Source organism: Dermacentor variabilis, chromosome 2, assembly GCF_050947875.1.
Source record: "Dermacentor variabilis isolate Ectoservices chromosome 2, ASM5094787v1, whole genome shotgun sequence".
Lineage (NCBI taxonomy): Eukaryota > Metazoa > Arthropoda > Arachnida > Ixodida > Ixodidae > Dermacentor > Dermacentor variabilis.
The window spans coordinates 224153895-224179469 of record NC_134569.1 but is presented as its reverse complement, the minus strand read 5'-3'; the positions used below and the strand labels follow the sequence as shown (position 1 = coordinate 224179469).

Below are 25575 nucleotides of genomic sequence, written 5' to 3'. Positions count from 1 at the left end.
TTCCGTAGCAGCTTCCTGCGGTCTTTTACGAGCGTGGTGCGCAAGGAAAGGGCCGAAGCTATGCTACAAGCCCGAGTACAATTACTCAACGAGACCATAGCGATCTTCACTGAGTGGATGACGCGCCTGTTCCGCCCCGCCTGTTCCGGATATGCCTGAGAAGAAGAAAATTCGGTCACTCATGCGTGGAGGAAAATACGAGCTCTTCGCCGGATTGATACGCAACCTGCCCAGGACTGTTGCTGAATTTGTTTCCGAAGCAACAATCATTCAGAAGACACTCGATATGCGGACAAGGCAGTATAATCGCCGAAACTACACCAGTGTTCAACCACTCCACAGTGAAGACATGCGAGAGACCATCAGAGCGGTCGTTCGCGAGGAACTGCAGAGGCTCTTCCCTAGGTCGCAGCCTGAAGTGGCCTCAATCGCCGACATCGTCAAAGAGGATGTTCAGCGATCACTTGGGATTACTGAAGTGCAACCGTCATCATCACAGCTCCAACCGGAAACGATGACCTACCCGCCGTCGCCCGCCGTCAAAGTCTCCCTGCGCGATCATGCCAGGGCCCTGTAACGCCGCATTTCCGTCGTCCACCGCCGCCGCTTCCAGCACGCCCAGCTCAACTACGCGACAAAGACGGACATTTGGCGAGCCCCCGACCACCGCCGCTCTGCTAGCACTGCGGAGAAGCCGGCAATGCGTACCGCCGATGCCCATACCGCGACTTGGGACTCCGAGGGTTCGCCGTCAACGCGGCGCGTCCACAGCTTCTGGAGCGCCCGCGTGACATCGCGCACTACCTCGCCGCCTCTCAGTGAAGTTCTCAACGACCGCCCTGTTCGACCTCACCAGGCCGCTACTTGTCGCCGCAACGCCGCCCATACACTGACCCAGCCCGGGGCCGGTCCGCGAGTCCATATCCGGAAGACTAAAAGCAGGAACCGATGCAGGTGCGGTTGCTATTCGTCGAACTGACGAAGATACTCCGCCGCCAACGAAAACGCCGAAAATCCTGTCTCAACGACATATCACCAAGACGCCGCCAACCCGATGAAGTCTGGAAGCAAAGAACACACCGACAAAAGACGACTCAACGACGCGACATTCCAACTTCAGTTCAACACGACGCAACCGTGATCCGAAGCCAAGACCTAACTGCAACGCAAGACAAAGAACCATCGATCTGGACGTGCTTCTTAATGGCCATGCAGTCACTGCCTTAGTGGACACAGGAGCCGACTGATCTGTCATAAGTGAACCCATCGGCGCCCAGTTGAAGAAGGTTAAGACTGCATGGGAAATTCCTCAAATTCGGACTGCTGGATGACACCTAATAACACCGACTAGAATCTGCACGGCCAGAATTACAGTTCAAGACCAGACCTACCCTGCCACATTCGTTATCCTCCAACACTGTTCACGAGACGTTACTCTCGGCGTGGACTTCCTGAACCAACACGGCGCAATCATCGACCTGAAGTGGAAGTCGATAACACTGTCGGAAGATTAAGCGATACCACCGAAGAGTTGTCGTAGTCAACACGCCTTGAGTGTGCTCGAAGATCAAGTCAGCATCCCACCCCGCTCCAGCATTGTTACTTCCGTCGGCACTAAATCACCTGCAGACGTAGAACGCGTCATTCAGGGTGACCAACGTCTACAGTTCCACCGTGACATTGGTGTCGCAATAGGGATCGCACGACTGCACGGAGGAAAAATGAAAGTGTTGCTGACAAACTTCAGCTGGGAATTCAAGCACAACAGCAAGGGCACGACGATCGCATATATCGAGGAAATTCTGGAAACAGCAATGCTTTGTCCTCTCGGATTCTGCCGCACCTACTCGACGACCGTAGTTCCGGAGCCACACTTCAACATAAATCCTAGTCTCCTTATGATTAAGCAGCAACAGTTCAGAAGTCGGCTTCGACGATGCAAAGACTGCTTTTGACGTCATCGATGATTCGACAAACACCAGTCGCAAAGCATCGCATAATCACCGAAGAGTTCGCTCGACCACTCCGCCAGAGCCCTTACCGAGTTTCGACGCGAGAACGTGAAGCTATAAGAGGACAAGTCGACGAAATGCTGAGCTACGACATCGTCCAGCCGTCGAAAAGTCCGTGGCACCTCCTGTTGTCTTATTGAAGAAAAAAGACGGAAGCCTACGTTTTTGCGTCGATTATCGTAGACTGAACAAGATAACCAAGGAAGGACGCATACCCCCTCCCATGGATAGACGAAGCGTTAGATCGGCTCTGCAACGCTGGATCTCAAGTATGGCTACTGGCGAATAGAAGACGACGAGAGAGATCGCCAAAAGACCGCCTTTGTCACGCGAGACGGCCTCTACAAGGTCAAGGTCATGCCGTTCAGACTGTGCTCGGCACCTGCAACGTTCCAGCGTGTCATGGACACGGTGTTAGCCGAGTTGGAGTGGCAGACCTGTCTTGTTTACTTGGATGACGTCGTCGTCTTCGCTGGAAATTTCGGCGATCACCTTAGGCGACGTGCGACAGTACAAGAGGCCATCAAGTCATCAGGGCTCACTCTAAAGTCGGAAAAGTACCGCTTCGCTTTCAATGAGCTTCTCTTCCTGGGCCACGTCATGAACAAATCTGGAGTCCGCCCCGGCCCTCAGAAGAGAGCCGCCATCGCAAAGCTCCAGGACTGCATCGACAAGAAGGCAATGCATAGATTCCTTGGCATCTGTGCTTACTATAGGCGCTTTGTGAAGGGCTTTTCACGCATCGCTGAACCATTGGCACATATAAGTAAATGTGATGTCGATTTTAAGTGGAAACGCCGTAGGCTGACGTATTTGAAGAGCTCAGACGACGCATGCAGTCGCCACCGGTACGTGCGCACTTCTACAAGTACGCCGATACAGAAATCCATACTGACGCCGGTATGCCAGGCTTAGGTGGCATTCTAGTAAAGAGGAAAAACGGACTTGAACAGGTGATAGCTTACGCTAGCCGGTCGCTGTCAAAAGTGGGAGACAATGATTCTCCGACCAAAAAGGAATGCCTCACCATTGTTTGGGCTACAGCGAAATTTCGACCTTACTTATATAGCAGGCCATTCAAAGTCGTCAGCGACCATCACGCGTTGTGTTGCCTAGTGAAGGATCATTCAGAACGGCTGGCGCGTTGGAGCCTCACACTACAAGAATACGACATCACTTTAAGCAACAAGTCCGAACCAAAACACTCTGATGCCGATTGCCTATCAGGCGCGCGCATTGACCCGCCGCCGCAAGATGACCAGGATGACCACGCTTTCCTTGGAATAATAAGCGCGGAACACTTTGCTGAACAGCAACGAGCAGACCCGGAGCTAAAACGCCTCGTAGAGTATTTGGAAGGGCACATCGACGTTGTCCCTAGGACATTTAGGCGAGGATTGTCTTCCCTCTTGCTTCAAAACAACCTACTAGTAATGAAGAACTTCTCACCAGTCCGCGCCAACTACCTTCTTGTTGTTCTCTCAGTGCTGCATCCAGAAGTACTGCGCGCCCTGCATGACGATCTGACCGCTGGGCACCTCGTATTCTCCCCTAGGCTATCGAGGATACAGGAAATGTATTACTGGCCGCGCCTGATCACCGATGTTGCCCGTTACGTGATGACATGCCCAGACTGTCAGTGATGCAAGACACCGCCGACAAGGCCAGCGGGCTTACAACAGCCAATCGAGCCTCCTTGCAGACCATTCCAGCAGATCGAGATGGACTTGTTGGGACCCTTTCTGACGTCAACAACCGAAAATAAGTAGATCGTCGTGGCGACAGACTACCTCACCCGCTTCGCTGAAACGAAAGCTCTGCCGAAAGGTAGCGCAGCCAAAGTGGCGAAATTCTTCGTCGAGAACATCCTGCTACGACATGGCGCCCCAGAAGTCCTCATCACCGACAGAGGAACGGCCTTTACAGCACAGCTCAACGAAGCTATTCTGTAGTACAGTCAGACAGCCACAACAGGACAACTGCCTACCACCCACAGACGAATGGTCTTAACGAATGGCCTGAACAAGATCCTCGCCGACATGCAAGCAATGTACGTCGACATCGAACACAAGATCTGGGATGCCATCCTGCCGCACGTAACTTTCGCTTACAACACGGCGGTGCAAGAATCAGCACAGATCACGCCGTTCAAGCTGGTTTACGGCTGGAACCCGATGACGACTCTCAACGCCATTCTGCCGCACGGCAGCGACGATAGAATCTTCACGTCGCCACCTATGTCCAGCACGGCGAAGAAGCCCTACAGCTCGCCCTCCACGGACGAAGAACAAGCAGCGCACTGACAGCCGACACCAGAACCTCCGACGACGCTGCGTCGAGTACCAGCCCGGCGACCGTGTTTAGGTTTGGACCCCGATACGCCGACGAGGACTCAGTGAGAAACCATTGCGACGCTATTTCGGATCCCACAAGATCATCCGACGTATTGTCGAACTTGACTATGAGGTCATGCCAGGCGGCATTTCGCATTCACAGCGGCGCTGAGCACGATTTGAAGTGGTCCACGTGATGCGTCTTAAGCCGTTTTACGCACGCTGATGAACTTCCTTATTTTGTTATTTCTTCGCTGCAGGTGTTTTTGCTTATTACTTTCATTTGTTTGCATCATCCGGTCGATGCTTTTTAAGAGCGGGCTATTGACACGTGTACTTGTTTATATTTATTGCGCAACTGCGCTTCACCGCCTAACAAATCTTATCGCACAGCGCAGGACGCGGCTGCATGTATCGGAAATTTCTGGAATGTTATCCATGGTTCCATTCGCTGTCTGTCACCGAACCTTGTGTGATCTGATTGCATATATGCGCGACGCAAATACTGCAGAACATTGAGGAAGACACGCGGGCCCGAGCGATTAATCTGGAACAATCGACGACTGATGTGCTTGACCCGGTGATCAGATTTTCGACGATCGCCGACTGTGTTCGCCGCTTTCGTTGAGCATGGAGTGTAGCATGTTATTGTGAGCACACGTTCGCCGAATAAAGTTAGTTTCGCCATTCACATTTTTGTTGCTGTGTCCTCGACCATCACTACCACGTAAGAATCATCATCATCATCAGCCTATTTTATGTCCACTGCAGGACGAAGGCCTCTCCCTGCAATCTCCAATTACCCTTGTCCTGCGCCAACGGATTTCAACTAGCACTCGCAAATTTTCTAATTTCGTCGCATCACCTAGTCTGCTGCTGTTCTCTACTGCGCTTCCCATCTCTTGGTACCCATTCTGTCACCCTAATGGTCCAACCGTTATCTAATCTCTGCATTACATGACCTGCCCAGCGTCATTTCTTTCTCTTAATATCAATTACAATGCCGTCTATACGCGTTTGCTCAGTAATCTAAACCGCTCCCTTTCTGTCTGTTAAAGGTATGGCTAGCATTCTTCGTTCCATCGCTCTTTGCGCGCTCCTTAACTTGTTTTCAAGCTTTTTGTCAGTCTCCAAGTCTCTGCCTCATATGTCAGCACAGGTAAAACGTACTGAATGTATGCCTTCCTTTTCAGTGATAACGGCAAGCTTCCAGTCAGGAGCTCACGATGTCTGCCGTATTCGATCCAACCCAATTTTATTCTTCTGTGAATTTCCTTGGCATGCTCAGTGTTCCCTGTGAGTAGTTGACCTAACTAATCGTACTCCTTTCACACACTTTGGAGGCTGACTTGCGATCCTGGACCCATGTTCCCTTGCCCAGTTGTTCTTCATCATCTTTGTCTTCTATATAATAATCTTCAACCCCACTCTTACACTTTCCCTGTTAAGGTCCTCAATCATTTGTTCTAACTCGTCTGCGGTGTTGCTGAATAGACAATATTGTGACAATACTGTGGTCAATTTGTACAGTGTGGTGCGAACTGACCTTTTGCAGTGTTGTCAGTACGCGACGCTCTGCGCAAAATGGAGTCAGACTTCCATCGCAAAATAGTTTACAATGGCAAAAATTGAAATTTCTGAGTAGTGAGTCCCTTCAATTTTAAGCAATAAAGGTACTAATACTGGTAATTTGACTTTAAAGTGTGTTCTACATCTTGGCAGCGGTAAAATTTTTCCCAGTTCCTGGCAATAAAAGTAAAAAAAATGATGCCAGTACAAGAATAAACCATCCCAATTCTATTGCAAGGCCCTAAAGCTATTCTACATTAGGCATCTGAATACAGATAATTATAATAGGTATTTTCTAGAAGCGATAATATAATAAAAGTGGGAACTAGCCGTATGCGTAACGCCTATGATCATCGCGACGCAGTTTCTTTTTCTTTAAATCCCTACAAAGTTTATTTATTTATTTATTTATTTATTTGGTCATACTGTTAACCCTCCAGTGAGGGTCGTTACAGGAAGGGAAGAAGAACATATACATTTCATAAACACTTCAATGAGCAATCATGAATCAGAATTCAAAATTTGTACACCATTTTTCAAAAACATATCGACACCCAGCTCAAATTGCTGCACGTTCACACTCTCCACAACGTCACTTGGCAGTTTATTCCAGAGTTCAATTATATCAGGAAAAAAGGAATACCGATATACATCCGTACGTGTGTTAATAGGTTGTAGTACCCGGCTGTGGTTTTTTCGTGAACCATGTTTTAGAGGCGCTTTCACATAATGTTCTTTATTTATTTTTAATGCCCCTTGCATTATCTGAAAAAAAAAGTTTGAGTCGATGTTTTATTCTTCTCATTTCCAGCGTTTCTAATTCACACTGCTGTATCATCTGTGTAACCGAGTCAGTACGGCGATACTTGGAGCATATAAAGCGTGCTGAAATCCGCTGAATCCTTTCCACTTTCTTTTTTAAGCATTTTTGGTGAGGGCTCCACACAGCATTCGCATATTCCAGAACTGGTCGTATAAACGTTTTGTAGGCGACCAATTTAATTTCTTTAGTCGCATCTGGAAGCTTTCTCCTAAGGAAGCAGAGCTTTTGGTAAGCCTTCGAACAGATATTCTCAATGTGAATACGCCAGTCTAGATTATGCGTCACTGTCACCCCTAAATATCGGAAACTCTGTACCTCGACCAAGGCATTTTCTCCTATATTATATTCAAATCTGATAAAGTTCTGTTTTTTAGTTACGTGAGTGTATGTAGATTTTTTAAAATTAATTACCATGCCCCAACTTTGGCACCACGAGTTTAATGATTGCAGGCAGCTGTTTAGTTTAATCTGATCTTCCGTGCAGGTTACACGCGTGTAAATTAAGCAATCATCGGCAAATAGTTTAATTTTTACAGGCGGATCAACACTAGAAGGAATATCATTAATATACAATAAAAACAATATCGGACCTAAAACAGACCCCTGCGGCACTCCAGACGCAACTTCACACTTATTAAAGTTCTTATTATTGACAGTCTAATATTTGATCTTGCTGAAGCCACATAACCATGCAAGCAGTGGAAGCACTCGAGCTGGTCCTTGCCACAGATAACTAACCTAATTGGCGTCAAACAGCGCAAGACTTGAAAACAAAATCCAGGAGTAAATTTAAACCACATTATCTGTTTTTGCCCGTGAATGCTCTGTTCGCGTACGTCAGCGCAACACATGTGATTTGGCACGTTGTCGTGATGAATAACCCGGGTGTTATCATCGTTAACAATACTTTTGCGCTTCCTTGCAAGTGAAAACTTTCATAAGAACTGCCGAGGCAACACTAATAGAATTTGGACAGTGGTGCTGTAAGGTGACGTAGAGCTGTCACCATTCCATGAAATGCTATGAAGCCGTGTCTAGCACTCTTTAGGTTTCTGGCCCCTGATGAAAACGCGTTGCAGGTGCAGGTTTTCCAATAAACCTTGTTTTGCGCACATAATAATAATCATCATCATCTCCAGCCTTTTTTATGTCCACTGCAGGATGAAGGCTTCTCCCTGCGATCTGCAGTTGCCCCTGTCCTGCACCAACCGATTCCAAGTAGTGCCCGCGAATTTACTAATTCCATCGCTCCACCAAGTATTGTGTCGTCCTCGATTGCGTTTCCCTTCTCTTGGTACCCATTCTGTAACAATAATGGTCCAACGGTTACCTAACCTGCGCATTACATGACCTGCCCATGGAGTGCCATTTTTTTATCCTAAATTCAATTAAAATATCGTCTATACCCGTTTGCTCCCTGATCCAAATTTCTCTCTTGCTATGTCTTAAAGCTACGCCTAGAATTCTTCGTTTCATCGTTCTTTGCGCGGTCCTTAACTTGTTCTCAAGTTTCTTTGTCAGTCTCCAAGTCACCGCCCCATATGTCAGCACTGGTAAAATGGACTGATTGTACACCTTCCTCTTCAATGATAATGGTAAGCTTCCAGTCAGGAGCTCGCAATGTCTGCCGTATGCGATCCAATCCATTTCTATTTTTCTGTGTCGTTCCTTCTCATGATGAGGGTTCCCTGTGATTAACTGACCTAGGTGCACGTACTCCTTCACAGACTTTACAGGCCGACTGGCGATCCTGAAGTCTTGTTCATTTGCCCGGCTATTTACCATTATCTTTCTGTTCTGCATATTACTCTTCAATCCCACGCTTACACTCTCTCTGTTAAGGTCCTCAATGATTTTTGTAACTCGTCTGCATTGTTGCTGAATAGAGCAATGTCAGCGGCAAACCGAAGGTTATTGAGATTTACGCCGTCGATCCCTACTCCTCCTAAGCCTTCCCAGTTCAATCGTTTGAAAACAGTATTGGAGAGATTGCCTCCCTGTCTGACAACTTTCTTTATATATATCTTCCCGATTTTCTTGTGAAACATTAAAGTAGGTGTGGAACCTCTGTACATATTTTCCAAGGTATTTACATAAGTGGTCCGTATTCCTTGATTACGTAAAGCCTCTATGACTGCTGGTGTCTCTACCGAATCACATGCCTTTTCGTAATCTATGAAAGCCATATAGAGAGGCTTAATATACTCTGCGGATTTCTCGATGACCTGATTAATGACGTGGATGTGATCCATTGTAGAGTACCCCTATCTGAAGTCAGCCTGTTCCCTTCGTTGACTAAAGTCCAGTGTTGCCCTTATGCTATTGAAGACTATTTTGGCAACTATTTCATATAGTGCTGGGAGTAAGCTACTGGGCCTATTATTTTTCAATTCTTTAACGTCTTCCTTTCCGTGGATTAGTATCAGGTTTGCATTCTTCCAGTTATCTGGGATCCTTGCAGTCGATATGCACTTCGTATAAAGCGCCGCCAGTTTTCCAAGCATTATGTCTCCTCCATCTTTGACTGAATCGACTAATATTCCATCTACTCCTGCCGCTATTCCCCATTTCATGTCTTGCAAGGTCCTTCTGACCTCATCGTTATTTATAGAATTTCTGTATCCTGTTCATTACTATTTATGATTGAAGTATCCTGACTCCTCTAGGTACTGTAAAGGTCAGTATAGAATTCTTTCGCTGCTTTTACTATATCTTCGAGATTGCTGATTATGTTACCCTGCTTATCTTTTAGTGCATACATCTTGGTTTGTCCTATGCTAAGTTTCTTTCTCACTGATTTCAAGCTATGTCCATTTTTACGGCTACTTCTGTGTTTCTCACGTTATATTTTCTAATATCACTTATTTTCGCGTTGTTGATCAATTTTTGCAGTTCCGCGAATTCTATTTAATCTCTTCAATTGAACACTTTCATTATTTGTCATTTCTTTATTATGTCCTTTGTTACTTGGGATTTGTTACTTGTTACAGGCCTACTGGTAGCCTTGGTGCCTTGCCTGCCATTTCGATTGCTGCCTCTGAAGCCAACCTTGTTACGGTTTCATTCATAGCTCTATGTCATCATCATCTCTCTGTTCTAAGGCTGTATATTTGTTTGCAAGTACCATACTACATTTGTCTGCTTTTACCTTTACTGCCTAAAGGTTGACTTGTTTCTTCTTGACCAATTTTGCTTTTTCTCTCTTCATATTGAGGTGAATCCTAGCCCTCACTAATCTCCGATCACTGCACTTTACGCTACATATCACTTCTACATCCTGCACTATGCTGATATCAGCAAAAAGTATGTAGTCAACTTCATTTCTTTTTCACCATTAGGGCTTTTCCAGGTCCACTTTTTGCTGCTACGCATTTTGAAAAAGGTGTTCATTATTTGAAGCCTATTTCTTTCTGCGAATTCTAGCAGCTTCTCTCCTCTAGCGTTTCTAGAATCGACGCCGTAGTTGCCAATTGCTTGTTCCCCAGCCTGCTGTCTCCCCACTTTTAGTTTGAAGTCGCACATTGCTACAGTATACTAAGTTTGTACTTTTCTCATCGTTATTTCAACATCTTCATAAAACTAATCTACTTCCTCATTATCGTGACTAGATATTGGAATGTAGGCTTGCACTACCTTTAATCCATAGCTCTTATTAAGTTTGATTGCGACTACAGCTACCCTCTCATTAATGTTGTAGAATTCGTCAATGTTGCCCGCTTTGTCCCTATTGATTAGGAATCCTAGCCCGTATTGCTTCTTATCTAGGAGATCTCCATAGTAGAGGACATGTCCGTTATTCAGCAATGTATAGGCCTCCCCAGTTCTAATCTCACTGACGCCGGTGATATCCCAAACAATGTCTGACGATTCCTCCAAGAGTCCGGCTAGGCTATCTTCACTGGAGAGTGTTCGGGTGTTAAACGTTGCAAGAGTCAGTTTCCTTCGGCGGCCTGTCCGGAAACAGAGATTCTTAGCCCCCTCTGCTGCGTTACAGGTCTGACCGCCGCCTTGGTCAAATGCTCCGCAGTTGATGGCGACTGAGGGACATTGGGTAATTGAGTGAGCCATGTGGGAGGGGATGGCCGAATACTGCACCAGGAAGGCCAATTCCTGTTCTGGTGAGATTGTCTTGTTGAAGCTTTGTGGGCCTTCCTAATTTAGTTGTACCTGGATTAGTACAGCCCCACTTGCTCTCGGCATGTTTGGTGGTGACAGGTGTCACTCGAAGCCCGCAGATTGTTTCAAGAAACCAATGCTGCTAACAAAATATTTTTGTGCTTTTGATGATGCTAGTGCATTAAACAAATGAAAAAATAAAGGAGAACGGAAAAACAAGAAGACAAATTAGTGCCACTTATTTCTGTTCACCCATCGCCGCTCCTCCGAGTGCAATTCAGAACCTGTTAACTTTAAAAACCCATAAGTGTGGCTGATTTCTCTGTGATTCCTTCCCTATTTGACCATTGTTTCTGTGCATAACAATGATCCAAATCATTTGACTTCAGCTTGCGGGTTCCTTTGTTTTGGACGCGGTTCTTAACGCAAACCCAAACAAAAAAGTAAACTTGGTTCACCACCAAGTAGCGTGAACACATACGGTTTGAATCATGAAAAAGCGTCGATGCGCTGTATGCATTGCTGCTGAGAACGGCACAGCATGCCTGCAGTGACTAACTGAAGAAAGTTGAAGTGCCCTGCAGGAAAGCCTCAATACCAGACTATGGCCAGCGTATATAGCCTATTCTCTAAAGAAGCTAGCCCGTGAGAAAAAAACAAGATTCGTTAATTGTAATAGAGAGAGCACGGTGAACGCTACGTTGTATTTCTTTGAGACAACCTCTAGTATAGAAACACTGCCTTAGGGGCCACCGAAAATCAAACGCTGCCAGGCTTCCATTTTCACAGAAATAAACTACGCTAAATGGCAAGCATTGACCATGGGCTGTTTTGGTGGGATATTTACCGATGCTGCACGGTTACTGCATCCCGATTCACGTTACCTGCCGTCGCCGAGGGATAATGAAGCGTTTCCGCGCTAGTGATGATAGTTAAGATGAGTTAACTTCGATGAAATAAAGCGTTTCGTGAAGCAGGTCACGTCTGCCGGTATCGATATTGCATTCAATATTCCCTTGCGAGAACTTGGCGCTCCATCCAACTACTCCGTCAAGACAGTGACAGACTGGAAGCACGCAAAAGAACGCCGCCTCGTCGGGCTCCTGACGCGAGGCGTCAAGGGCGGTTGCAACACAAATAAGTAATAAGCGTAGGCAAAGAAAAATAAGTGAAGTCGCACGAAGTTCTGTCAGGGCAGACAGAAATTTGAAACTACTGTGCGGACATAGTAGCAATGGTTCTTTTTGCTTATAATAATAATATTTGGGGTTTTACGTGCCAAAACCACTTTCTGATTATGAGGCACGCCGTAGTGGAGGACTCCGGAAATTTTGACCACCTGGGGCTCTTTAACGTGCACCTAAATCTAAGCACACGGGTGTTTTCGCATTTCGCCCCCATCGAAATGCGGCCGCCGTGGCCGGGAGTTTTTGCTTATATTACAAGCTTACAAGCAAGGCACATATCACTACAAAGAACAAATGACGTGCTTGGCATGCTGATATAGACCAGCTGCATTGTTATATGCGCATCTGCTTCGCAAAGGTTGTTCAATTCATTCTGGAGAAGAAATCAGCACGGGCTCCAGTACACTCATTTGTTCTTCATGCTGCCAACTTATAGGTCCATGCTTGTAGGCGTCAATATACTTCTAGAACAGCTGACTGCGCAATATAAAGGGTGCCGTTGTTAGGTACGTACGCAAACATAGCACGTATGTTGCCACTGGCAGGCATCCAGGAGAAGTCTCTGCATCGCTGGAACCGGGGTGGCAGACTGCGCCGCCGCTGGACACGAACTGCTGAGCACCTGTACTGCAGGGCAGTTCTCTGTAGAACAGACAAAAGAAAGAGAGAGAGAACAACAATCATGTGATCTGATGTAGAAAGCAGTTCGATGTTCAAGAAGCTACTGTATGTCCTCATAGCGGCGAATTAAAAAATGGTCAGATTTACACCAAGGAGAAAAAGCATTGAGAGCGATAGCATGGTTTAGCGTTGCACTGAAGGCGTTTCAGGAGGCACGCGCGACGAACGCGCCAGTACCGTTGCAGGTTAACGGAAGACGCACAGACGGTGCTCGGCGCCGACGACGCTCTGCGCGTTCCGGTTTCACGTTGGCTGCGCATGCAGGTCAGATTTACATAACCAGGCGTTTTCTGGGTTTGTACCCCGAGTAGCAAAGCTATCGCTCTAAACATCCCATGACACTAAGCTCTTCTTATAAGTTGTGAATGTGTATGCATTAATGTCCAGTTGAATGTTGCTGAGTGGTTCTTTGGGGCATGAAGTTCTGGCGGAGAAGCGTTAATGTTGATTTCGATTTGCCGAGGCGAAGTTGGAAGGCGAGAATAAAATAGGCTTCCAAAAGCTATTGCGAGGACGGTTTTGCGCCGCAACAGTACTCTTTCCCCTCACGCAACACCTGACACGCTAATCAGCAGGTCCTCCTTGTCTCCCGCTCTGCTCGGTCGAGGCGCGCTCGTACCGTGGCATGACAGCCAAAAAGAACTTAGTCGAGTCTCGCTAGTGACGGGGCGTCATAGCCAATGGCAATCTAGGTGCCACATACGCCGGACGCCGTCTTTGCAACCGAAGCTTGCATTGCCTGACAAATGGTGTTGCCGCTGTCACGCAAAAACTCCGTTGCTTCCAGAGCAGAGCAGCTGCAGGAAAGAACGCTTTCATGAGTTGACAGCTGCACCGGCGCGGGAGCGTGAGTTATTTGCAAGGATTGCAGATACACAGGCCCGCGCTCTCGTCATGCGCGCAACCAATCAACCGTTTCGCTTCAGCCGGGAAGGTAAAGGGCACCAAAGAGTTTCGCGCGCTCTGCCGCCGGCTTCGTTTCCGTTCAGTTCAGTCTTGGAAAACGAATGGGACGGCCACGCGTTGTGCGTTCCCCAGAGCAACGGGCAGCGTTCGACGAGCATCGGCGAGAACTCGCCTATGAAAGGACTCACCGTCGGCGCGTGATCCAGCCGTTAGAGCGGCATGAGCCCAGGCTATTCGACAGCAACGAGAAGATCATGAGCTGTGGGAACGGGCGGTCGAAGCAATCCGGCAGCATTACCTGTGAGTTAGGTAACCCTGACGAAGGTCAGGCGCACGCAGGACAGGCTTCGCTTACCCCCATTTTCCGGTAGGGGAAGGGTTGGTCTTTTTTTCTTCGCTTAATGAACCATTTTACGCTTTTGCATCAAAAAGCGCCGACTTTTCATAAAATGTTCACTGACCAGCTTTATAATCTAGTCGCTGTAAAGAGTGAATGCGATCGGCATCGAGGAAACCCAACGAAGTCATTTACCGCTTCAGCTCCTACACATGCCACCCGCCATGTAGTCCGTTCTCACAGACACATTTGCAGGAGCATACGGATCGAATGTACTTGGCGCAAGAACTGCCCCGACTGCGAGATTTTCTGCAGAAGAATACTAAGAGGAGTGGAGGCTCCGTTGTCTACTTAATTACACACACTGTCGTGAATTGAACAACCAGCTGCCGTGCAGCCGAGGTTTACGAAACCAACAAACTGTCGTCGCCCAGTGCAGATGCAAGGTGCGAGGCTTGTGGCACGTGGGATGCTTTCGCAGTTGCGACTGTCTGCACACTCCTTCTGCCCCTTGACCCAAAAACTACCTTTTCTTTCGGCCTCACCAATGTTATCCCGGCAAATTTCGATATAACAACGCCATCTACCTCAATTCATCATTCACATTCGCTAGACGCGCCACTGTACTGCTTACGTGGGTGAAGACCTCCCCGTTAACAGCTTCGCACATACAGTCGCCCCGAAAAGTTAGGAGACCAATGGTGCCGCGAAAAGTAAAAGTCTTTCTTCGCAGCCTAAGCTTGCCCGGAGAAATCATGTGGCACTACGGATGTACAAGTTTACAAGAAACGCATTACATGGAAGTAATTCCAAGTTAAGAATGTTGACTTCTAGTTGGTGACTCAGGCACAAGCCATAGTAGAAGAGGGTGGTTTAATAGCAGATTACTAAGTTACATAGCCACACAGGCAGACAGCGCCACACAAGCGAACTCACACGACCATTGACACACGTCTCCTTCCTTCGCCGACCAGCTGAGAACTGCTCCGAGGGTCCCAGGATTCAGCTAGGTCCACCAGCGTAGCACAAAAAGAGCGCTTCCCGAGGGAGAGCGCTAGCTATATCTAAATACGAAGCTGTGGAGAATCGCTTTTTATATCATGCGGTGGACTCAGACACTTTTATTGCGACTTTAGCTGATTTTGGGCCTGCAGCATGAATATTTAAGCCTCACTGGCGTACTCATAATATTAAAAAAAAATTGTTACGGGTATTGACATGTACACCTAATGCGTTATATCATAAGCATGACCAAAGTGTTCAAGTAGATGAGCTCATAATTAATAGACTGAATGCTTTTTGGAGTAACAAAACGCATAAAGGGGGGTAAGAGCCATTGATACAGAGCAACACGCGAAACGTCTCGTCAAACGTGCCAGTTATCTTTTTAAAGGGACTGACAAGTGGCCAGAATGTGTTGTGAGACACTGATCGAAAGGAAATGACCATGAATTATAGTGATAGATTCCAGCACGCTATTTGCGATCTAAGTAGAAATTTGTATTTTAAATTGGCAAAGAATGTCTCAAAAACCAGTAAGTGGCGACATCTGGCCGTGAAATCTTGGTACTTCGAATGCATTCTGCGAAATTACTGTGCGTAAGTCGACTGTTATTAAGTACATCATAATTATGGCTTAAAATTGCAATTGGTATATTGTTATACACTCGCGCATTATTCTATGCTTTGGAAACCGAGAACGCACGCATGGCTACGGCAACACGCTGAATTCTGTGTCACGTGTCAAGGCCTCGTTTTTGATCCGATTGGATTCGTTTTAACTGGTTAAACAACAAGGCAGTTGGACAGGAAACCACGAAAATAAGTAGCTATTATCGCAGAAATCGTTAGCGATTCGGAAAACATGAATCGCAGGAATAAGCACTTGATAAACAACGTCACACTTCGTTGCAGCACGGCCACACTTGTCATCTGCCTCCCACTAATGCCGGCGGTTAATCGCTATCGCGCTCAGCTATCGCTGTTCTCAGTATGCTTCCAGTGAACACTACATCCTCATTGCAGAAAAATGTTCTACGGCGTTTTTCGCTTTAGCACCTCATGATGAGACACTTCACCGGCAAGCTTGCTATTCCGCAAAAAAAAAAAAAAAAAATGCGTACCATGAGAATTGGTTGTCAGTCCCTTTAACAGTTTTCCATTACTCCCATTACAACACTGACGAATGATATGGTTCTCAGTTAGTCGAGAGTTATGTTTACATTTAGTACGTTGTTCAAGTTTTTTTCATGCTCAATGTTCAAAGGCAAAGTGACTGACAGGGATAGTGTAAGATATTTAAGTTTATTATTGCTAGATCTAGAACGGCGCTAGGGCCCCGAGAGATTTGCGAATTTCCCAGCAATATTTGTAATGTGTGTTTCCATTTGCGTATACATTTTATCCCACACAAAAAAAAGTTATTTAAATGTAACAAATCTTATTTGAATCGCACTTAGTAGCGCATATGAAACCACTTATGTGAACTCCTAATTTTAGGAATACTTATTTTGCGGGTGTTTCCTATGTGTCTAGATACTACTGACATTGTTTGGGCCCTTTGTTGTGATGTACTGCATCATGTTGCGTATAACATGTGCCTGTTTGGTTTTGTGTTAGTGGCACACTAAATGCGTTACCAAGGCGCACGACTTAGACATTTTTTCTTGCGTTTAGGTGTGGCGTTTCTGGCGTTCCCTGTACAAAAAAAATATCAGTGCTACTGAACTGATCGAATGGGTCGACTGAAAGGGCTACGGCAAGCCTTAAAAAAGATCATGTTTCCTCTTTCTAAAATTGCATACACTTGCTTGCAGTCAACGACTACACACGGCATGTGATACACACGGCATGGCGGTGATAATGTTGCTGTAGTAATTCACTTAGTGTTCGTTCCTTTGCTAACTGCCATGATTTTCAAAAAGTAGCGCATCTCACGCTTGTCGGTAAGCTGGGCCCACGAAGAGCCTTGCGTCAACTCCTCGACGTCGGCGCCGTCATTCTGGAGGACGCCAGAGGCGGCGGCACCGTTGGATGCCGCAGAGTTGCCCTCCTCTTCCTCGGCGCCGTCCTCCGCCAGGACTGCCTGAAGCTCCTGGCGCCGCAGGTCCTCGAGCGTCGATTGAAGGTGCTCCAGCGACTGGCGCACGCTCTCCAGGTCGTAGGCAGCGTCAAGTCGCGACGCGACGCCGGCGTTTATAGCCCGCAGCTCGGCTTCGTCACCAGCGCCGTCTCGGACGAGCGCCACGGCTTCGCCAATCATGGCGTCCTCGATGGTGCGCAGTTTGTCTTCGACCGCCTGGGAATCGAGAAGGGCGCTCAGATTACACATTGCGTCAGCCACCGAACGCTCGGCTGCGCAGCAACACCGCTGGGACATGCACACTTACTGAGAAACTGTGTAATTATTCTCGCGTAAAAGTACGGGCTGGCGACAATTAGGTGGGTTAGCAGGCGCAAAGGGTGAGGGCCTAAGGCAGTGAACTTAGGCGGATTGAGTACTGCGTTTTTTTTTTCAGGAGACTGTCACGCCACTATGTATTATATTATTAGCAAACAAATTCTCAGACTAATGCTGCATTTGTTACTTTCTCTACGCGGGGTACCATAGAAGATGCAAATAACAGCTTTAATAACATAGCTAGTACTATGATTGATTCCTCACATTGCACAAAAGCAGCAGGAATAGCACGTTCAAATATCAGTAAATAGCTATATCAGTGCGACTTTACGCAAGTTGTGCACACTGCACAATACACAGTGCGATCCTATTTCACGCGGCTGTCAGCATTAAACCTTCCTCGTTCTCAAAATTGACCAACATTCTAGCTTGTCCATTTCTCCCTGCAGAGTGTTGCTAGTAAATTGCGTGGTCTATCCAAATGCGTAAGCGCCGTTACTTTGATGATAAATGTAGTCAAATAAATTTATTCGGCGCATGCTGTATGAAGACGAACTTGTTTCTATTTTAAGCATAAAAACGTGGAAAGTCAACTCCTTTAAAAACATCACGGCAGTAGAGCGTGCCATTCGATAAATTGTAACAAATGATGCATCCATTGGGACATACCTACATCAATGACGTGCAATGTCAGACATTCCTAATCCTATATAAAGAACTCTACCGCCATACCTAAAGTTTGCCTTTGTCACACTCTGTGTGAAGCCAGCGCCAGTTCGCCATTGACGACAGTGATCGAGCGACTGTGCTGCGAAGCATGTCTACCGCCGTTTTTTCTTCAGTGCGTGGGACGACTCTGGGCCGGGGCACAGCTCGGGTATCGATTACAGCCACACCGCCGCTGTTGCGAGGGCGCGGGGGGACAGACAGGTCGAAGTAGGTACTGAAGGCCATCGGAGGAGAACCGTGACGTTCTCGTATTTCTCGCGTTTCGGGGTGGCGTCTCACCCACGCACAAAACCGCGCGAAACTGAGAATGCCCAATGAACGTGGAGTGTTGATCGAAGTCGGTGTTTTCCATCACGCCCACGCCTCGCACAAAAGCCTCGTGGCGACAGAGGGGTGAGCACGGCGGCACCACGAGCACGAACGCGCGCACGCATTCGCATAGGGCATGTTTCTTTAGCGGCACCAAGTTTGTAGAGACTGCTCGCGGCAGATAGCACAATTCTAGCCCTTGATTTAACTTACTCAATGAGGCCATTACTTATACGAGAATTCAAAACGCGTAATTGAATAATAACATATTTACCCTAATTAACCATTTATATTAGTTACATTATGACGCGCAATTCGCAATACTAATTATAGCCGGTTAGTTCGCAAGGCCGAATACTCGGGAACTAATACTCTGGACATCCGAGATATGAATTTTCGAAATGTCCGACCAAACGTCTTGGCGTTCCAGATAGAGAGAGAGAATAACCTTCATTGAATTAGGGAAATGGGGATAGGGGATTAGGAGCTTGATGGGTGGTGCCCCAAGTCCAGGGCTCCACTGGCTTCTGCCGCTAGCCGAACGTCACCAAGAAGAGCCTTCTGCACCTACGGGTCTGAGCTGGTGAGTTGTGCCTCCCATTGCTCCAGTGTGTTGATTAGATTATACCTAACTAAGTAGGCATTTAAATTTGGCGGTCTATTTTGGCATCCCCATGAGATGCGGTATAAAGACGGTGGTGAGTCGCAACACCACGGACAGGCACGCTCGTACATCGTTGGGAAAATTTTGCTCAATATTAATAAATTTGCGTAGACCCCCGTTTGAATCCTGCGGAGATCTATTGTGTCTTCCCCTTGCAAAGATGTGTGGGGGGCGCGTGTTTTTGCCGCATGCCGCGCTGGTGAGCAAGAATATCGCGTGGTGCCATACGTGCCGGATCGTTATCATCCTCCTCGCGACGGCTTTCCTGTGAAGCGGCGGGTTGTGAATGGGAGGGCGATGGTTGCTCCGCTCCGTTCGTGAGCTCTCGAGCTAGAGCGTCAGCCCTCTCATTCCCCTCCAGGCCTTCGTGTCCCGGACACCAGACCAGTCTGTATGTATTTTTGAGTTCCTTTCCCAGGAGGCGGGTAACCTTGAAAGGGAGACGGCCGTTCATAAAGAAGCAGCACGCCTCCTCAGAGTCCGAAATGATGGTGTTGTACGACGGCCCCGTCCGTTCCCGGTCCTTGATTGCCAAGGCGATGGCGAAGCATTCGGCCTTGGAAATAGAGGACGTGATCAGGGAGGCGCTTGAGATTAGGCTAGTCTTGTCATTGCCTATGACAGTGACTACTGCACGCTTCCAGTTGTACTGAGAGGCGTCAACATAATCGGTGTTCCCATTATTTCTGACTAGTTTGCCTAGCCATTTCACCCTCTCTTCTCTTCGCTTTTTGTTTCTGTGTTTGTGCATATTTCTTGGGACAGGAGCGACCGAGATCCTGCTTCGGACGCGACCGGGAATATCAACCAGCACCTTGTCCAAGTTTTTGGGGTGTGGTGGAATACCCGCCCTCACCAGGATCTCTCTGCCCGATCTCGTCTGGCTAAGTCGGCTTCTTTGTGAAATTAAAGTTGCCGCCTTGAGCTAGGAGTATGTGTTTTTACACCAAGGCCAAGGAGCTTGTCTGTCGGGGTGCCTACCGGTAAGCGCAAGGCCACCTTGTAGGCGGCTCTGATAATAGTGTTAACCAGCTGTATATTAGTTAATAGTGTTAACCAGCTGTATATTAAGAGGCTGTATATTAGTTTGCTTATAACGAGTGCCTGTACTAAACGGACAGTGTCGCTTTCCCTCATGGCTTGTTTGTGGAAGGTGATTCTTTGAATCATCCTTCCCACTTGTTTTGTTGCCGACTTTAGTAAATTGATGGTGTGGCTGGCCCTGCCATTGCTCTGAACCCAAAATCCCAAGATCCGAGCAACAGTGACCTCTTTGATTCGCTGATTTTCGATTTCAATTTCTATGTTCCCATTACCTTTATATCGTTTCCCGTGGATGCGTATTATCTCCAATTTTTCGGGAGCACAGCTGAGACCGCTGGCCCTGGCAAAGTTTTCAACTGCAGTGGCCGCCTCTTGGAGGGTCTGCTCCTTCTCTGCTAGAGACCCGCGCGTAGCCCAAAGAGTGATGTCGTCCGCGTAAATAGTATAACCCAGTAGCGGGACACCGTCTAGGGTCCGCGCAAGTCTACACATGGCGATGTTAAAAAGTAGAGGAGACACGATCGCTCCTTGAGGCGTACCATTGTTGGGCATTTGAAACGGATCGGATTTGACATGCGATATTCCTATCGTAGCCTTCCTCCCCGTGAGGAATGCTCTAATGTAATTGAAGACATTTTCTCCGCAGCCAATTATATTAAGCTCGGAAAGTATAGATTCATGTGATATATTGTCAAAGGCGCCCTTCAGGTCAAGAGCTAATAATAGGTGCTCCCCACCCTTGGGTACGCCTTTAAGTACCTCTTCCTGTAACAAGAGAAACGCGTCTTGTGTCGAGAGGCCGTTGCGGAAGCCCAACATGGTGGCCGGGAATAAACCCCTGTCTTCAATGAAATTTTGAAGCCTAGTGTGTATGACCCGTTCGAAGAGCTTTCCCATGCAAGACGTCAGTGAAATGGGTCTGAGCGCCTGCAGGGATGGCTTCTTTCCGGGTTTTGGTATTGTAATAATTGTTGCAATTTTCCACTGTTCGGGGATCTCTCCCTTAAGCCAAGAGTTTTCATTAAATTGCCTAGTGACAGCTTCTGTGACTTTATCGTTAAGGTTTCTAATCATAGCGTTGGTAATCTGATCGGCGCCAGGGGCTGTATTCTTCTTGGCCGCCTGGGCTGCCGCAAAAACTTCGTCCGTGGATATTGGGGCGTCTAGCTTCGCATTTCGGACGCCCGTGTAAATAATTTGGCCTGTTGACTGTATCGCGCTCCCTCCGACATATCTTTCCTTGAGAGCCTCTATTAATGCTTCATTCGTGCCTGGAAATTCCTCCGCGATCCTTTGCAATGTTCTGCTGGTGGCGGTATTGGACTTTTCCGGCTCTAGGATATTCCTCAGGATGGCCCAAGTTTTTGCGGTGCTCAGTGTGTCCTGTAGCGAACTGCAAAACTGGATCCAGCCCTCAGTTGCCAATTTACTGGCATATTGATTTGCTTCCTCTGCCAGAGCTGCGATCCTGCGCAGAAGGTTTCAGTTCAAGCGTTGTTTTCGCCACCTTTTTAGCAGCTTACCCCTGCTTTCCCACAAGCTTAGGAGGTGGCTGTCCACCGCCGGTATTTCCACCGTGCGTGTAATCTTTTTAGATGCCCGCCCGTGTGCTATTTTAATGAAATCGGACCATTCCCCCATGAAATCTGGTTCAGCATTGGGTGGAGGTTTGTGTAGTCGGAATTTTGTCCAGTTTGTCAGAGTCGTTTCCCCCGCCACCCATCGTACTTTGGGAGTCGATAGGGAAATACTAATGAGGAAGTGATCACTTCCTAGATTTTCATCTAGGTTGGTCCAGGTAGCGTCTCTGATGTTGCGTGTGAAAGTGAGGTCCGGGAACGTGTCTCTACTCACGCTGCTGCCGATCCTGGTGGGCATCAGGCTCAGCCCCAGCCTGGATGCAGCGTCTTCGAGACGCGTTCCCTTGGGTGTGTCTTTTGGGTAGCCCCATGCGGTGTTGGGAGCGTTGAAATCTCCCAACACCACGAGGCGGTACTTAGTACCCGAGATTTTAAGAGCCTCCGCAAGGAGTTTGCTAAAATCATCATTCCTGTTTTTGGGGGGACTGTACAAATTTAGTATTACAGTTCTTGCCTTGCGTCTTTTTAGAGGGAATAAGCTTATTATCTGATGATTGATCTGAAGATTTTCTATCTGCTCTGCTTTGGCCGCGATAGTCCTGCTCACCAGGGTGGCAACGCGGGGATAATTTGAATTTTGCAGGGTGTAATATCCTTGCAGCTTGACCACTTTGGGGCCAATTTCCTGCAGGCATATTACATCTGGTCGGATTGGTGCACCGTTTATATAATTTTGGAGTGCGGCTGCGCGCTTGTGAAAAGTGCGGCAATTCCACTGCCAAATCTCCAATTGTTCTGCACTTTTCAATTTAGTTTGAGCCATGATGTACGAGAGCCTCCGCGTCGTCCCGACCCGCCTTTGATGGTTTGTGGGTGATTGGGGTAGCAAGAGAACGCTTATTAATTGCTCTCTGCAAGCACCCCACAGTCTCATTTACATATTGTTTCTGGATTCTTAATTCCTCGCCGATGAGTGATGTTATGTCTGACATGAAATTTGTTAAAAGGTCGTTGAGATTCGCAATGCTACTCCTATTTTCTTGGACTTGGTTCTGGATTTGTTTTATAAGGTTGTTCGTGTGCATGGGGATGCCAAGAAGCTCACCTCCTCTTCCCGCGCCTACTTCCATTTCCTTTTCTTGGGTGGGATGTATTTGTGACTCGTGCCCGTGAGGGCTGACCGCCGATCTGTGTTTTCGAACTTCTTTTGCAATGAGGAGATTGCCAATTGGAGTTCTCGGCGTTCTGCCTCCATTTGGATCTTAAGCTGTTTAATTTCTTGCGTTAGTTTTTTGTTTTCATCAATGATTTTTCTGTATTGCTGATTGTCTGTTATTGGAGCACTGGGAGACACGACCCCCGCCAAGCTCACCTGATTGTTTGGTCGGTTTGCAGCTGCTTCTTCTGCTCTGGTTCCGGTCTGGGGGGATGTCTTCCTGTCGTTTTTGTTGGTCGAGATATGCTTGAGATTTGTTTTCCAAGGGGTGTCCTCGGGTTTGTCGGCTTTGGTTTGGCGTGCCCTCGATGTTGGTCTTGATCCTGATCGTGATCTTGATCGGGACTTCCTTCGACTCATTGATTCCTCCCTTTCCGAGCTGAACCATCAGGGGTGCCTTTGTTGCTCGAGTTCGGGGAAGTCCTTTTTCGAATTAATCCACTCCGATTTCCGTCGAGGCTGCTCGATTCTAGACGTTTGGGGGGCGATGTTCTTTAGCTTCTTTCGGCATGAGCTGTCGCCCGTCGCGTGTTCGTCGCCACAGATGGCACACTTCCGTGAGCACTCGTGCCCCTGATTAGGTTCAGTTGCCCCACATTTGGAACACATGCTCATATCGGGTGTTGGGCACACATCGGTACGATGACCCGTTAAACGGCATATATTGCAAACCTGTATTGTGGGTTTGTGTGGGTAGCAGATCGCTTCCGCTCCCATAAAGTACACACACCTTGGAAGCACCTTTCCGGTGAAAGTCACTATCGCCGATTTGGACGAGCCCAGCATGCGGGCTCTTTCAATCTTCACACCTTGGGCGCGGATCCGCAGGTTCTCCATTAGTTCCGCCTGAGGTGTTCCAGGTGGTAAGCCGTGAACAATGCCTCGCAGAACATCTTCTGGGTCTGCCACATATGCATTGAAGTAGTGAAGCTGCCCCCTGATTTTTAGTTGTCTGATTTCGCGCAGCCTTCCCGCCACTTGTTCGTGTGGTGTAGATAATATGACACTATTGGATCCGGGATGAATCCGCAGCAAAAAACTGCTGCCTCCGAAAGTATTCTGGCAGGCCTCTATCACTGCCATAGCGAGCTCCGATCCAAGCAGATCTTTAACCATCAGGCCCTTGTGAGGCCTCAAAATGACCTTGATGTCATCCTTCGGGAGATGCGGAGGTCCACAGCGTTCGCTGTTAGCCTGGCTCTCTCTATGTTTTATCGAGTCACACTCGAATTTCTTGATATTCCTTTCGGTTCCCTCTACGGGTTCCTTTTCGCTTTTCTTACAGTTCTTTTTCTTGCGACGTGATAGAACGGTGTGCCACCCGTCCTCCGTCCATGTTTGAGACGCTGAGACATCCTCGGCGTTCTCGAGAGACGCGTCGCTATTTCCCCGCGCCTCATTATTTGATGTTACATGCTGCAGGATGTTCCCCGCTTCATTTGATTGAAGGTCTGACGCCTGAGAGGGGTCCGGAATCGGCTCATCTACGGCCATATGGCCTTGAGAATTGTTAAGCCCCGTCCGGCATGCTCGGTGACCAAAGGAAAAGGATCGACCGCGGCCGTCCGCAGCAGTAAACCTAATCCTAGGCTTGGGCTTTTCCGTCAAAACGTGAGTCTTTTCCACTCAAAAGTGTGAAAAGAGGAGGGAACAGCTCACCTTCGACTTTCTTGGGGTTAGGAAAAGTCCGTAGAGCCCGTAAAATGTTGATTGGAGTCCTGCGAGCACACACAAGCACCGCGTCCGGCACGGGTGAGAGTCTTCCCGCGCCGCGTCGCCGGCCAATGTCGATGTTAGCGCTAGTACTTCCACATGTGCGTCGAATCTTCTGGTGACGATAGTTCTTCGTGAAGTCGTCGTAGGTCCAAGAATTCGGTATCCTCGGAAACCTTCTGACTTCACGAACACGATGGTATAATACATTGGTAGTGTTCAGCAAGATTTCCGCACGATAATATTTGAAAAACGGAGCGTGATGCGATCTGGTATTCACTGCTCTCAGACGCTTGGAGCGTGCCGTTCCAGATAGTTTTTTTTTTCTTTTACAGCGAAGCTGTATATGGGGGCGGGGGGGGGGGGGGGGGGCTAGCCGATTCGTCCGTCCATCGCCTGTACGCGAAAAACTCCGGCGCAAACCCATGCGCAAGTGCGACAAAAAATAGAGGAAGTGAGGCACGCGATTGGCTGCGCCAGTAGTGACGACGTTGCTCTCCGTCGCAGCCAAACGCGATCACAGTAGTTTTTCTCCGGCTCCGAAATGGGTAGGCCGTGCGTCATAGTACTCCTCAACGCCGCGAACAGAACAGGGAACGAGCTGGTCAACGCCATGCCGATACTGCAGCCCGGTCACAGGAACAGGCTCGTGCATCCGAGCGCAAGCAGCAACTGCGCACCGAGAATCCGGCAGCCTACCAAGCGGTCGTTTAATGAACCGTCGGGATTAAGCCAGTAAGAATCAATGGGGCCGCACGTTTCAGCTTCGCTGGTTACCCATATGAACGGAGTGCTTGGGTGGTGATATTTTTTAAAAAAAACGCTGTTTGATGCAGTGAATCACAAAAGCAACTAGAACACTAATGCATTTCGCTGGACATTTCGAAAATTAGTATTTAGAAACCGGTGCGGTCCAGAGGATTCGCTCCAAGTGGATACGCCTTGCGAAGTCATTA

General features: G+C 47.8%; 1 protein-coding gene across 1 annotated transcript in view; it reads right to left on the bottom strand.

Moving 5' to 3' along the window:
* LOC142573128 (uncharacterized) overlaps positions 1–25575 on the bottom strand; it is a 174452-nt gene that overhangs the window by 5746 nt on the left and 143131 nt on the right. The window contains exons 6-7 of the mRNA XM_075682653.1: positions 16902–17262; positions 12555–12682 (exon numbers count right to left, since the gene is read on the bottom strand). Coding sequence (XP_075538768.1) covers positions 12555–12682; positions 16902–17262 — 489 coding nt within the window. The remainder of the gene's footprint in view (positions 1–12554; positions 12683–16901; positions 17263–25575) is intronic.